General features: G+C 40.2%; 2 protein-coding genes across 5 annotated transcripts in view; one reads left to right on the forward strand and one right to left on the reverse strand.

Moving 5' to 3' along the window:
- Nucleotides 1-11,650, forward strand: part of LOC120739119 (prostaglandin D2 receptor 2-like) — a 30,011-nt gene extending 18,361 nt beyond the window's left edge. For 2 of the 4 annotated variants that reach the window (XM_040040798.1, XM_040040795.1), the window contains exon 2: nt 9,168-11,650. In XM_040040798.1, the coding sequence (XP_039896732.1) occupies nt 9,231-10,316 (1,086 nt within the window). In that variant the 5' untranslated portion in view covers nt 9,168-9,230 and the 3' untranslated portion in view covers nt 10,317-11,650. The other 2 variants (XM_040040797.1, XM_040040796.1) reach the window with 2 other exon arrangements.
- A 5-nt stretch (nt 11,651-11,655) lies between these two features.
- si:dkey-165a24.9 (probable G-protein coupled receptor 132) lies at nt 11,656-14,353 on the reverse strand. Its single transcript, XM_040040800.1, has 3 exons — nt 13,485-14,353; nt 12,543-13,408; nt 11,656-12,395 (listed from the first exon to the last, which is right to left on the reverse strand). The coding sequence occupies exons 2-3, from the start codon at nt 13,121-13,123 to the stop codon at nt 11,972-11,974; spliced, it is 1,005 nt and encodes a 334-aa protein (XP_039896734.1). The 5' UTR covers nt 13,124-13,408; nt 13,485-14,353; the 3' UTR covers nt 11,656-11,971.
- Nucleotides 14,354-15,555: the final 1,202 nt, after the last annotated feature.

The following is a 15,555-nucleotide window of genomic DNA, read 5'->3' on the forward strand; positions in this document are numbered from 1 at the left end:
TGTTTTGTACATACTTAATTCACACATCCTGAATCCAAACTGCACTTTTATCAGCTTCTCCATCAAACACCTGCTTCTGCTTGAACTGCGTTGCTGTCTTTATGGTGCAGATGGTTTTTCACAGCTATAGCACACAGAGCCCACTGCAGTGACCTTTGTGTGCTTTGACTTTGCATCCCCGTGTGATGCATTTGATGCTTCTTCTTCCTTTGATGACTGCTCTGCATTTGACCTGAAGAGGGCAGCAAAGAACTGTATTATCCTCACCGCTGATGTTTTTCCCCCCCACACATGATCTAAGATTTCTTGATGAGTCACTTTGTTTGTATTCTGGTTCTCAAACTTTTAAGTGGTTCACAAAGTGAAACGGTGATTCAAAGCAAAAAATATCTAACTCTCAAGATTAGTTAGAGGTTGAGAGAAAGTGCACAACGTTTCAAACATTCCTAAATGCATTTTATTTGCATTTTACAGATGTGGAATATCAGCATTATATTTGTTTTCATTTCTAAGTCCCCCTGAGATGTAAGTCATCTAATTTTTAGTGTTTTAAAGCAGCGGTCCCCAACCCCCAGAAAAAAAAAAAGGTTGGGAGCCGCTGTTTTAAAGAACAAAAAAGGATTATTTATTATTATTGCATATTTTATTTATGTTGATGACTGACTCAGATTACCTATTTTAAAGAAAACTGTAGTTTCATTCTAGTGAGTGACAATAAGGGAGCAATGTAACAGACTGGTATTACACCCACACACAGCAGTAGTAAAACTGTTGCTGTCAGAGCACAGATCCTGAACAAAAAGAGGTCAGAGCAGGTCTGGAGCTTTGGGGGGGGATTCCACTGGTCTTTTTCCTTGGTTGCACAGATCAGACAAGAGGAAGCAGTCTGCTTTCAAAAAAAGGAAGGTGAGCATGCATTTGCATTGGGGCATTAGATATGTACATGTAAATGTATGTGGAGATAAGCGCAGATGTGCTATTTTGGGTAAATGTCAGGTCATCAAGTGTGTTATACTGACAGATAATGCAAACATAGTAAACAAAGCAGTTTTCTCTGATCAGAGAGCTTTCTTGGGTGTTTTATGATTTGACAGATGAATCTTGGTTGATGTCATATGCTAGTATTTCATATTTTAAGATTTAGCGCTGTTCAGAACTACTTCAGTAAATGTGTTGCTCAGTCGGATGTGGTCAGGGTGGTATGGCTATAAGCTAGGCTTACTGGTTCCCTCAGCTGGTGTCTCATCTAAGTACTAACCAGATCCGACACTGCTTAGCTGGAAAGATCACATGAAACCAGGCGAGTCAGACTGTCAATCAGTCCATGTAAGTGGTGTGAAGAATCTGTCTGTCCGATCAGTTGTAAACTCTTATCTGATTCAGATTTGGTGTATTGCAGAAGACCTCAATAAGTGCAGTCTCAGGTTGTTTGGATGAGCAGCTATGGTATTTTGTCTAAAGTCACATCTGTGGGTGACTATGCGCGGTCCACTCCCCGGGTGGGGAGGATTGCACAAACACACACATAGAGTAGTTTGGCTATCTTTGTGAGGACACTGATGAATTTAAAAGCCTCTTTCTAATATTTAATCCTTAACCCAGCCTGATCATCACAGAAGGCTTCAATCATTCACTCATGTTCTTTGGATAAGTGGTTCTGGAGAAGACTGCAACCCCACACCCTGTTACTGTTTAAAATGCAGTGAGTGTGTGCTTGTAGCTGTCATCGTTTCCCACAGTAACCTAATAACTGCTATGTTTACTCAACACCTCTAAATTACAGTCTCTCACAAACAGGAAGCATACCAATCATTTGAATACAGAGATGAAGCTGTAAAGTCTTAAATGAATTCAAATCTATTTATTTTGTCTTTTGAACAAGCTCCAGAGAAACTTGTGTGACAAATGACTAACCTCAGAAAAGGTTTGCCAAGATGTTATTTGTTGAAGCAAGCATGCAGAGGAAAGTACAACAACAGCTCTAGAGATTCACACTTCACTGCAGAGTGAGGGAAAACAATCGTAGTTGTAAATGACTTGTCAGCGACGTGCAGTCAAGTATTTTTTTTTCTGTCTTGTCACTGTATAATTTTCACGTCAAGAAACGTAGACCATGCCCTGTGCTCTCTCCTTATCACCCACCAAATATAGAAAGACAAAAAGCAGAAGTTATAACTCCATATTAAAAACATGTTTGCTTTGTAATTGAGAAAACTCCCTGTGATAAAGTCTGTAATTAAGAAATTTGTATTATGTTCCCGATCAGTTATCATGCATAGGTTTGATAAAATTGAGCAACTTTGAGGGGCTTTCTTGAAGGGACGACACTATCATTGGCCAGCAGGTGTCAGTGTAGACTCAGTGCACCTATAGAGGAGGGCTGGATTCACAGAAAAAGAAACACTTTCTTGGTACAATGTATTCCAAGTAAAACCTTGGCTATAGTGATATTAACATTATTAGATTAGGACATTCCAGTGTTATAAAGAGAAATCCAGCAAGGTACTTTGAGGTACTTTGTACTTGGTGACGGTGGGGAAAACGAACTCCCTTCTGTCAAATGCCTCGTCTGGTTAAGGAGAGAGCAGGTGAGCAGTAAAAAACAGCACACAGTAATAACGAGAGGTTGGTTGCGCAAGTGAGATGTTCAAGTCCAGAGCTAGAGAGAGAGACAGAGAGAAGGCACTGAGGACAAAACACAATATATGGGTGAGAGAAACAATCCAAATTTAACAGCATGCATGAGACTCAGTGCTAACAAAACAGGATGTTTACCAGAACTGGCTGAAATACTCTCATTTTCTCCAATGTTTTCATCTCCAAGATCTGAGTCTACGATTAACACGGGCTCATCAAAACTGGACAAAAAATGTCACTCGGTCTGATGAGTCTCAAGTTCTGCTGAAACATTTGGTTGGTAGGGTGAGAATTTGTGATAAATGACATGAAAGCATGGATCCATCCTGCCTTGTAGTGAAACTCAAGCTGGTCGTGGTGTAACGGCGTGGGGGATATTTGCTTGGCACGTTCTGTGTCCCTTAGTACCAACTGAGCACCGTTTAAACACCACAGTCTACCTGAGTACTGTTGTTGATCATGTCCGTTCCTTCATGACTACAGTGTACCATCTTCTGATGGCTACAATAATGCACCAGGCCAAAAAGCTTGAATCGTCTCAAACTGGTTTCTTGAACATGACAGTGACTGTACTCAAATTGAGTCACCAGATTTCAGTCTAATAGAGCACCTCTGAATAGTGGTGTAAGGCGAGATTTGAATCACAGATAGGCAGTCGACGATTCTGCACCAATTGTGTGATGTTATCTTCTCAACTCTGCGCTAACAAAATGTACTTGATATAGTGGCCAGTTGGTATTTATATATTTTAAAACAGTGACCAGTGACTTTTTGAACATTTTAGCAGATAAAAATACGTGAGATTACAGGATATATATCACACAGGATATGCATTAAAAGTAGATTCTGTGTGATATCGTGTCAGTTATTTGAGTCTTCAACAGCTGTAATGTCTGCAAAAATGAAAGCAATGCTGTGTGAATGCTTGTAGATGTCAGTGATAGCGTCTGGTCTTTTTCCTGTAACTCAAATGATACTGTGGTAGTCTATACTGACTTTATATACTGGCAGTGTATCAATCTAAAAATGACTATCTTCATTTAGTTACAGACTGGTGACTTTATGTGTCTGAACAGCTTGGGCCTCTTTAGAAACTGGTGTCTGGTTTGACACTTGGCTATAGTCTACTTCAATCTTGTGAAGACTTTAGGTTGATGATTCTGAGGTTTGTGACTTCCTACTTCACAGTACTTATACAGCCATGAGGCTAGTGCTGTCAAAGTGTCATCTAGTAACACAGCACGACAGAGACCACATCAGACCCGCTGCAGACAAAACAGAAACAAAACGAACCGGTAAGAATTTTGTTGTTGCATTTTGTGAATCCATTGTCCAGTTTCACTTTCAAAGAGCAGGTTTTGATGACTCAGATCCATATTCACTGGAATCATGAAATGTACTGGAAATGGGTAATATCTTGCCAGTTTAATATGAGCATGAATGATGTGGCTTGTAATATATCTTTCAGATAAAGACTTACTTTAATAAAAGCTGCAAAACTACTTTTGATAGAATTTTTAGAAGATTTTGGCACAGTTTCCATCAGCAGCAACGCAGTAACCAAATAAATCAATGAATGACAAAATATATATAATCCAAATTGTTCATGCCAGTCCTCCTTCCTAATTTAGTGCTTTTAGGTGTTATAGCTGTCTTTATTGTGATGTAATAATGTTAGCCGTTGAGTTAATTAATGTCATATTTAATTCATTGTATGTGCGTGTGCTACATCATTAGGTCATGTTATACATCTGCAGTTGAAGTTGTGTATAGAGGATGTGTGGAACAAGAGCAATAAGTGTGAAAGACAAAGAGATGCAGAGATACCGCCAACAAAATTATTCAGCTTTCAGCTATCAAGCTGCTTTCAAATAATGCTGTTTTGTTCTGCAGTGTCACTCTAAAAATGCATGCTGGAGGTTCAGAATAAAAGCGTTGTTCTTCTTCTTCTTCTTCTTTTTTTATTTTGGGGGGGGGGGGTAGTGTTGGTGACCACTAACTGTGAAAACTCACACAGGCAGGCTGACCAGAATGACAAACAAAAGAAAGAGAAGAAAATAATAGAAAAGGCAGCAATAAGAGCAGCCAGTTTGGCAAAGAAAAACAGAAACGCTGTTGACAGAACCATAATTAACATGACTGTTTACATCACTGTTTACAAGTTTATACCAATGTGGTTTCTTAAAATAGGACTTTATGGCAAGCCTGGAAGTTTCCCACACAAATGTACATGTGCGTGTAGTGTATCTGTATGCAACTGCTGACATTTCTTCTTTTCTTGTTTTTATGATATTATTCTAGAGTATCTACCTTAAAATGTAAAGTGCTTTGAGGTGACTGGTGTTGAATTAAACTCACTTGAATTGAAATGGATTGAATTATAGTTTATATCACCAGATGCCCTGGTTACAAGTGTTTGGCCTAATTCATACTTTAAATCCAGAGTTTTTGTGCAGACATTTTCCTGCCCTCATAAGTTGAGCCCTTTTTTTCTCCACGTTGACATATGCACTGTTGCGTCTTGTGAGTTTACATAAATGTATGAAGACTGTGTGTAACAGTCTTCTGTATGAGTGAGAGTAGCAGTGCCCTGTAAACTCTAATGATGTGGATTCTGCTTTTTTAGCCTGTAATTTCACTCTTTTGCGACTGAGTGTGTTTATCTCTTTTTCCCTCCTTTCATCACTGTGTTCTCCAGTCAGACAGGCTTTATCACAGGTGGGTATCAAATGTAATAGTGCATTATAGACCAAATATGGTGCGTGTGAACTGTTGTCTGTTTTATCTTCTGGACTCTGATAGGGACTAAATGCCTTCATTGTTTTTGTTTGTCCCTGTTGTTGTACCTCGTTCCCTACTAGTCTCCACTTGCCCATTACTATGGGCAGAAACTCCTCTTGGTCCTTTGTCAGAGCATCTGTGATTCTCCCCTAATGTACTCTCAGTTTTCCCCAGATTTCTCTGATTCCTGATGCCTGGATTATAAAGCTAACTTCAGGATAAACACTGTGTTTGCTGAACTACAGAAGTGATTCACTTCTTAAAGGAACATATCACCATGGTAACTTGTGCCGTGAAGCAGATTAGATATCAACAGGTATGAAATCAATACTTCAGAAAATAGCGTCGCCATTCCTGGTTCTTTAATTTTTTTTGTTTGTTTGCTTTCTGTGGTCAGTGAAAGAACGTTACAGCAGTGTTATTATTCTAAACATTATTCTATACAGACACTGCAGTTTAATTTTTACTCTCAAACCCTTAAACTGCACCGAGTTTGCAGCTCAGAGAAGAACAGGGAGCAGCTGATGTTTCAAAGTTTAGTTTAAAAACGCCACATTTTTTTGTTCAGCATTATTAAAGTGCATTACTGATTCTCTGCTGGGTCAACGCCTTTCATAGGTGCAAGTTGTTAAAGCGAACGTACTAAAACCACTGACTGAAGCGCAAACTATGCATCACATTCTTACAGGAATTACACACATTCAGTTGGTGATGCAGAAAGTGTGCAAATGTTGCACGCTTGATTCTAATCTGCTGATAGGTCTCTTTTACACTACTAGAACTGCAAAAACTAGAACATAGAGCACACTCTTAGACTACCTGTTCAGTCAGGGGAATAACTTCACTTGATCTGCAGACAGACTGCAGCAGCTCCTTGACCATGGTGCATGGGAGTACGCTTTAATGCATAAGTTTAAAGTTTCTAGGTTTTATATACAGTTTTTTTTCCCTTAGAAAAGTTCAATTTTTTGTCTTCTTCTTTTATGTCGATAACCATTTTATCAGCATCTGATAGAATCTCTCGAGTAGGTGACGCTCATAGAGAGTCGTGTGACCAGTGAACCGGTCAGATGATACCCAAACCATGCCTACTTCCTGTGAACATGCAGGGGAAAACCCTGGTTTAATTTAGCAAGTTTGTAACCAGTTTCGTATGACTGCTAATCCTGACTGTCAGCGGTCTGACGGACAGATGGCCTGAGTATGTTCAACTCGCCTCGTAGTGCAGGGCCCTGCAGTTCGAGCTTACTCTCTTCACCTTCACCTTAAGCTGAAAGCGCCCATGTAAACACAGGCACAGTTACAACCCCTTAGATTGCAGTCTTGTGTACACTTTTTTGTTGTTGTTGTTTTGTTTTGTTTTGTTAAAAACACTGTCTGTGATTGACACAGGAAACTGACTTAAGGGTGTAACAGCTGTTGAAAAAACTAAACGAGGAACAAGGTACTTTAGAAAGTTTAACTTGTTTGGTGTCATACTATCAGAAACGAATATTCTGAGACACAACAACCTGTAGTCTCCTAATTACCCACTGTGGAGAAGCTGACAGCAATCTATGTTGACATATATTCCACTTCTTTTTTTTTTTTTTTGCGGGGGGGGGGTAATTGTGAAATTATTTCAATTGCCCTTCATTCTGTCTATTGAACCATTTACTCACTATTAGGCCAACCATAAGCCAAATCATACTGCTAAGCCTAGATCAGGGATGTCAAACATAAGGCCCAGGGGCCAGAATCGGCACAGCAGAGAGACCCAATCTAGCCCGCTGGACAGCTTTGGAAAATATGATGGAAGGCATACATTTTTGGCATTTTAAATAAATGTATTGTTTATTTATAGCTTTTCAGCTTATTAAACTCCCCAAAGCCAGTCACACTACACTAAAGTAGTTAAGTATGTCAAGGCTGCGGCAGCAGTCGTGTGATGTGTGGGAAAGTGGACTCAAATGCAGGCACTTACTAAGATGCAAGTGAGGTTTATTGTAAATAACAGAACACAAGGCAGGGATGGCAAAAACAAAACTAAAGAAAACCTGAACTGGGAAAAACTATTGCATTTTTTAAATCTTATATTAACATATGCCAGGGATTAAATGTGTAATTAAATGTCCTTACACTGAAATTATTCCAAAGGTTCTTCAGTTATCTGCGTGCTGGGCGGAGACAAACAAACAAACAAACAACAAATGCAACTCAGTCCTACAGCAAAGTGTGAAATAGGCACTCCTGTCCACTGTGTTCATCATGCTTTTCTCCTTCCTAGTGTAAAATGGGCACACATGTAGAAGCTGCATCACCAGCAGGAGGAGTCTTTTAAAGCCGCGAAGTCGCTAGTGAGAGGCAAACGTGAAATGGACACAGTGGACTGGCGTGTCTATTACATGATACTGGGTTGAAAAACGTGTCTTTTTCTTTCGGCGCATTTGTGCTACAATCAACTGACTGTAGTTCATATGCATGGAGAGGGACAATGGTGGAGGTGTATACAACTTCTGAGAAGTGGAGATAGGAATACTCCAATGGCCCAAAACAACAAGGTAAATTGGTCAAGTGCAAAGTGCGTTTAGGACAGAAGTAAGTACAAATGATTAACACGACATCAACTCTTTGCAAGCATCTCCACAAATAGCTAAAATGCTAACACAATGTGAAGAACCCAGACTGATGTTAAACCTGAGTGTGCAGTCAGTCTCGCAGCCAAGGTTTCTTCCTGTGTGGTTCTACAGTATAATCACTGTGGCAATCACTTTGAAGTCTCTTTGAACCAGTTTTCAGTGTTGTCCACTTCGTGTTAATAATTAAACACTAAAAGAATGATGACTTCTACTCACGTGTGGCAAAAGATTTATACTGTTAACTGGTAATTGGCAGCAGAGTTTAAGTAATAATTTAGTTTCTCTGTGGGGGTACTCAAGTACTGTTCAGCATTACAGCATTAAGAAATGTAACAAGTAACAAACCCAATATTGACCAGTTTCTGGGCAATGTCTTTGTAAGCCACTTGAAATGTACCTATGGAATCATCCCTAACTCCCTAACTGTGTACACATAACAGAAAACGTATTAAAGAACTCATTTTCCTTCACAAAAGTATAAAATTTGTTCCCATTTCAAATAACTACTTCAGCAACTATCAAATATAACACAGTTTGAGAGGCATAAAATGGTATTTTTGTACCATTACCTAAGAGAGTTCAGACTGTGAAAAATAAAGATACCAAATAAAATAAATGTACCAGATCTGTATTTCCAATTTTACTAGAAAACAAGAAAGAAATAAGGGGTGGTTCAACACTTTCATACAGTGGCTGTAGCTCAGGAGGTAGAGCAGGTTGTCTACTGATCGGAAAGTTGGTGGTTGGTGGCTCACCCTAGTTTGCATGCAAAAGATCCTTGTGGCAGGATATCTCTGATGCATCCATCGGAGTGTGAATGGTAGTTAGAAAGCACTTCAAAGCATAGAATGTGTGTGAATGTGGCATGTTGAATATAGCGTAGAAATATACGAATCACTCCATTTACTGTAGCTATACTAAATAGACCAGTAGCCATATACTATTACTGAACAAGAACAGACAAATCAGATTTGTGCTGAGCCATTCCTCGTAAAGTAACCACATTTAAACAATAACAACAAAATGTTTTCTTAAAAAAAAAAAAAAATTAGAAATGACTTTTCTCTTTCATAACAGATTCCACTAACTGAACTGTTTGATTTTACATGTTATCATCTCTTTCTCTTTCAGCTGTGAAGCACATCATCTGAACTGCAACCACCCAACACGACGACAAGAAATCTTTCATCCAAGATGACTGAAAATAGCAACCATAATGTATCCAGCCACCCTGTAGGGTCCCATTCTTTGAATGTTTTTACCATTACCCTCCATGGCATTTTCTCTACAATTGGCATCGTGGAAAACCTCCTCATCGTTGCAGTGGTGGGCTTCCATGTCCGTCGCTCCATCATTAGCATCTGGATCCTGAACCTCGCAGTCTCTGACCTGCTAGCCACTTCTTCACTGCCCTTCTTCACCCTGTACATGGCCCAGGGCAAAACCTGGACACTGGGGACAACTTTCTGCCGCATCCATTCCTCCATCTTTTTTCTCAACATGTTCGTCAGTGGCTTCCTACTGGCGGCCATTTCTCTAGACCGCTGCTTGGTGGTGCTGAAACCTGTCTGGGCCCAAAACCACAGAAACATCCAACTAGTTAAGAAGATATGTGGGGTAATCTGGGCCATGGCTCTGATCTGCACTATCCCCTTCTTCCTGTTTCGTGACGTCATCCCTGTAGAACATGGCCGGAATCTCTGTTACTATGATTATGCACGATTCCTGCCTGAACCAAAGAATCAGACAAATAATAAACCTATAATTAAACAACGGAAAGAAGGACTGGCAATAATGAAGCTGTTTTTTGCCTTCTTAATCCCTTTGGTCATCATCATAGTGAGCTATGCTGTTGTACACTCCATAATAGCAAACAGATGTAACCGTCGCCCTTTTCGTTTTGTTCGGCTTGTAGTGTCTGTGGTGGTGAGCTTTGTACTCTGCTGGGCACCCTACCACATATTCATCGTCATGGAAGTGATGACTCCAAACTCTCGCTCTGTTCAGGGTTTTATAAGACAGGCCCTCCCAGTTGCAGCGACGATTGGCTTCCTCAACAGCGTCCTCAATCCTGTTCTGTATGTGTTCAGCTGCCCCGACCTGTGCAATAAGATCCGACATTCTCTCGGTGCAGTGATGGAGTCTGTTCTGGCTGAGGATCTTGCAGAGTTCGCCCGGCGCCGCAGCACAGCTCGGAGCTCTATCGGCAACTCTGAGATAATGACGAGAAAGAAGCATTCCCTTGCAACTCAGGAAGAAAGTATGAGTACTTCAGTTTAGAAGTAAAACATACCATCTCTTCTTTAGTAAGTGCAAAGAAGGTTTTATTTACCTCAACTGCACATAAAAAAGTTCCCTGTTGTCTAACACATATCACTCAGGCAATACTTTTTCACAAGAAGCTTACCTGTTTTACTATAGCATTGTATTCTCCATCCATCAATCAAGTTATTAGTGCCCCATCTAGGATTAAGAGTATGTTTTAGTATAAATTAACATCATCTGGAGTTCATGTTTGGAACATGTGGATAAACTAAAATCCAACCTTAATCCTGACACTGGATGGAGCACTTGTGACCTGATGGATATTATGAGGTTTCTGTTGTTTTCATATGCTTCTTCATGTATTTAGACAATGACAGAAGACATTTGTCTTCAAAATAATTAAATTTTAGAAATGGCCTTTCTTTTTCATAACAGAAAGAGCAAAGAAGAGCAAAGTTCACTCCATGTCCTTTTACAAACTTTCTTTGCTTCTTAATGGTATCTTTTCAGATTAAAGACATCCAGTAATTGGTCTAATCTCCTGGAGACTTTTAATCTAAAACTTTTGCATATTCTTAGTGAAATTATGTGTGGGGATGGGTGTGAAATAAGTATTGCAATGCCAATACAACACTTGTTACAAAATATCCATCCGTCCCTGTTTCAGTAAAAATATCTATCAGTGCTTCCCTGTGCTTGACATAGAGATATTGCATAAAAATAGAGAAAGATAGCTTTATCATTTAATTTTAGCTTTTCAGTACAAAGTCCTAGACTCATTTGTATTCCTTATATTTAGCGAATTATATGTGATGTAATGTCTGTACTCTAGCAAGAAAAAACAGTTTAGTTAGCATTATTATACAGTCATGTGCAGTATGTCACTAAATTTGCAAAAACTTCCCCATTCTATGTACCTCTCTTGTTTTGAGGGTGTTTGATGAAAATGTCAATTTAGTTTAAAGTAATACACGTTTTTTTGCTTTGTAAATAACCGAGCCTTAGACTTTTTAAGAAATGTGTAATGTGTTTCTCACTAGATGTTATCAGCAGCTGTAAGTGCCTACACCAGCATTTTTTTTTCAGATGCAAAACATTCGGTTTCCTTTTATGATGAAATTGCTCAAGCTGTTTATGAGAAAAAGTGTATTGCACGTTTTCTTTAGTGCTCACTCATATGCTGTCAATACCTTTTAGCAGTAAAATGACATTTTAGAAAATGAATAAAAGAAAAGAAAAGCATTCCTGGCACCTTCGTATGACTAGTTGCTTACCGTTATATAACCACAATCTTGTGTTTCCATAGTGACTCACACCTTTTCTATTTTTAAAATTACTGACAGCACACGTGTGATTAAATGCAGTTTTTAATGATCGTAAACTGAGCAGTAGAAAACAATCGCTTCATAAACTCACAGTAGTTATGGATGTGCGCTTTTGACAAATATGAAACTGAATTTCCATATTTCAGCTGAGTTACATGTAAGCTGAAGTCACTGTTTGCGCAAAAATATCTTTTTTCTCTCCTACCTTTAAGCAGTATCTAGATGAGGAACTGTGAATGCCCAAAAAATTCTTTAGATGAAAAGGTGGAAACACTGCGAGGCATAAACTCAACATATGTCTTCCCACTGGGTGGTGCAATTGCTTTGATTGTGGTCAAGTCCAAACTATATTGCTAGAAGGTTACTCTGTCTATTTTCACTCACCCTCTTGGTGTCTGGGTGAGCTCTGGTACTAAGAGTCATGCTTTTGCTTGGGTTTTGCCCTCTTCCCAAACAGGGCAGGGACCTTTGCAGCTCTAGCCGAGCATCAGGGCAGAGGAAGATGTAGAAGAGGGGATCCAGCAAAGTGTTCAGACTGGTCAAACCATAGCACAGGCGATAGATGAGGAAAAGTGAATGCTCCAGTTCACATGGATCATCAGTCAGCAGCAAGGATACAAACCTGTATCCACCTACCAGGTGGTAGGGTCCAAAGACAACAATGAAGTTGACAGTAATCACGACCAGAATTCCTACGATTTTGTGCCGTTCATGGGCGGAGAGGGATGGAGATTGCCTGAGTGTCACCCCAATGTGGGCTGAGGTGTAGCTGAGGGAGGAAACAGATTTGGAGATCAGAAACCAGCCTTTAATCTAATATACAAAACGTTCTAAAAGAACAGGGAAATATCCGATTTATCTAGAAAACATTAAGTCAGAAACATATGTGCACATGTAGATTTTGGTATTAACTCACCCCAGGATGGCACATGGCAACAAGAAGCCTAGAACCACAGTGGCGATCTTAAATTGAGCATATCGGGGGCTGACGGGGTACTGCTCCAAGCACAGCAGTCTGTCAGAGTTGAACACAGATGGCAGCAGCCCACTCAGACAGAACAGGAAGGTTAGGATCCACACCGCTACACCTGACACTGCTGCTACTCTGACTGTTCGCACCCTGCGGCTGCTGAATGGGTAAACAATAGCCAGGCAGCGGTCTGTAGCTATCAGACACAGGAACATGACACTTGCATAGACGTTCACGTAAAACACGTAGCCAACTAGCTCACAGGTTAGCTGGCCATAGGGCCACTGGTGTGGACCCTGGAGGTAAAGAATCCATAAGGGCAGTGTGAGCAGTTGGAGGAGGTCTGACAGCAGCAGGTTGAGGATGTAGACCAGCTGACAGCCTCCGCCACCTGAGCGCCCCAGGTGGTACAGTCCCCAAAGAGACAGCAGGTTGCTGGGGAGACCCAGAGTGAAGATGAGGCCATAAATACAGGTCAGTCCAAATATGTCCGTGTCCAAGGGGAGGTTGCAGGTATCGTTGGACATGTCTCTGAGGGTAAAACACGTCACATGGGAAACTTGAGGTGATCTCAATCAGACGTTGATTCACACTCACAGAACGGTGAGTTAATGTAGGAAAGCCCATCCATTCACTCAAGGCAGAGAGGAAGAAAGGAAGACTCTGTTCTCAGGTGCATTCTTCCTAATCACACGTGTCCACTCTGCAAGATTCATAAAGCCACTCTGCTGTGGAAAAAATCACCCTCATTTTTGAAGCTGTCACTCAACCAGGCTTCAGAGCATCCCAGATCCATTGGTGGAAATGAAAACCTGCAAAACAGATGCCATGAGTTTTTAAGTGCATGAGGAATGAACCCATAAAAAAGCTTAAATCCTTTATACTCACCCCTCAGAGCTTTGAGACTGACTTTATTCCACAAATAGTGCGCAGCCCAGTCTGCAGCCGGGTGACCTGTGCTCAAGCAATGTTGGGAACACGTTGCCTCGACCCAGCCTTGTCTATTCTGTGATTGTTTCCTCCACAGGAAACCCACTTCTTCAGCTTTAAAGGCAACATCCTGAGGCAGGAGAACGCCTTTCTGTCCCAGAACAAAAACAAGCTCCCACTTTTTCTGAGCCTCTGTCTTTCTTGCTTCTACAGCAGCCACAAAGATTAGGCATGGACAGGCACAGTGAGTGCAGGGATCGATGTGTCCGCTGATGGGAATTCCCAAAGAATTCTTTAGATTGTAGCTGGTCTCCAGCTACAATCCATCAATCATGTTAACCCATATGCTGTGATACCTCTAAGCATGCTGTTAAACAACACCGAACGAACTATTAGGTATGTCGTGTGGAATTGTATTCATTAGCTACAGTTCTTTTTCATGCCTTAAAAGAGTTAAACTCTTCTCTTATCAAAGCACCACGTGTTGTGGTTTTAGATAAAGTTTAGGGTGATTTTAGATCATTTATAACTGATCAGTTAAGGAAATTCTGGTTGAGGTTAGTGTTTTATTTAAGTCTTCAGGAAATGAATGAAAGCCAACATATGTCCTCTAAAGACATGAAAATATAACTGTGTGTGTATGAGCTTACTTCTGCTATTGTGAGGGCCAGAATGTTTTAAACTAGAGACGATATCTAAGCTCTCATTTTTGGACTCACTTTTAAAGGGTTAATTAAGTGTTAAGACTTGATGTGATGTCTAAGACTGGAATTACTATAGGGCTGGAATAGAAATAGGAATAGAAAGTTAGAGTGAAGAGAAATGTTCTCACAAATATAGCCAAAACAGTAAGTGTGCGTAGGTTTGTGTATTCTGTGTAGATTAGAGAGAGAAGGTTGAAACCACAGCAAAAAAGGTGCAGATAGACAAACCTACCAAACCAAACACAATACTGTGGTAAAATTTATTGCAAGGTAAAAGAAGAATAAGCTTCTTCCCCAACTGATTTAATTAATCATTTGTAGTCAGTAAATGTTTTACACTTTGGCTCCGAGGAACTTTTTTCATACAGTGCAGACCGAAAAAAAAGAGTACACAATTGAAATTGTTTGACTGAAGAATGGGCGTATTGAAACAATAAGTATTACTTGGTATTTTTACCACATGGGTTCAGAGGGAGGGGAGCCTAATCACTCACTTTTGTTTCTTTTAAATGTCACAAAACTTTGATTCATCAGATAACACAAGTTTGTTATTTATAAATTAGAAAGTACATAGGTTCTCCAGAGCTCCAAATAAAGATCTTCATATTTCTTTGTACATGACCGGCCATAAAGACAGATGGGAGCCGTGTACTGTACAGATTGTAAGTCAGAAGCAGTCACTCTAAATAGTCCTCCATAAACCCTGGTAGGCTGTGTATTTCTGCCAATCAGAGCACTCAAAGCGCTTTTTGATACAATTTGTCACATTCACCTATTCACACACACACACACACACATGAACACACATAGTATGGTCTTGCTATCCTTGTGGGGACATCTCATTGACATAATGCTTTCCCTAGCTGCTTATCCTAACCCTAACCATCAAAAATGAATGCTTAACCCTAACCCTTACCCTAAACCTAACCATAACCCAATTGTAACCCTGACACTAAAACCACATTCTGAGTGTGAAAAATGCCTTCAACCCCATGGGGACCTGGATTTTGGTCCCCACAAGGGCTGTTGGTCCCCACCAGTATAGTAAATTTCAGATTTTGTTCCCCACCAAGATAGGAAGAACCAGAACACACACACACACACACACATATTAATATTGTGTTTTAATCTTTGGTTTTCAGGTATTTTTATCACGTATACACTTACACGCCACTGCATGCATTAGGGGAGATTGTTTGCTCAGTAGCTTGCCTGAGAATACTTGGACATTAGGGCCGGAGAAGAGAAGCCACTGATCTTCCAACTAACAGAGTATCTCTGGGCAAGATACTTATACCAGGTTGCTCCTGATGTGGTGATCAGCA

Source organism: Simochromis diagramma, unplaced genomic scaffold (assembly GCF_900408965.1).
Source record: "Simochromis diagramma unplaced genomic scaffold, fSimDia1.1 OVJJ01000317.1, whole genome shotgun sequence".
Lineage (NCBI taxonomy): Eukaryota > Metazoa > Chordata > Actinopteri > Cichliformes > Cichlidae > Simochromis > Simochromis diagramma.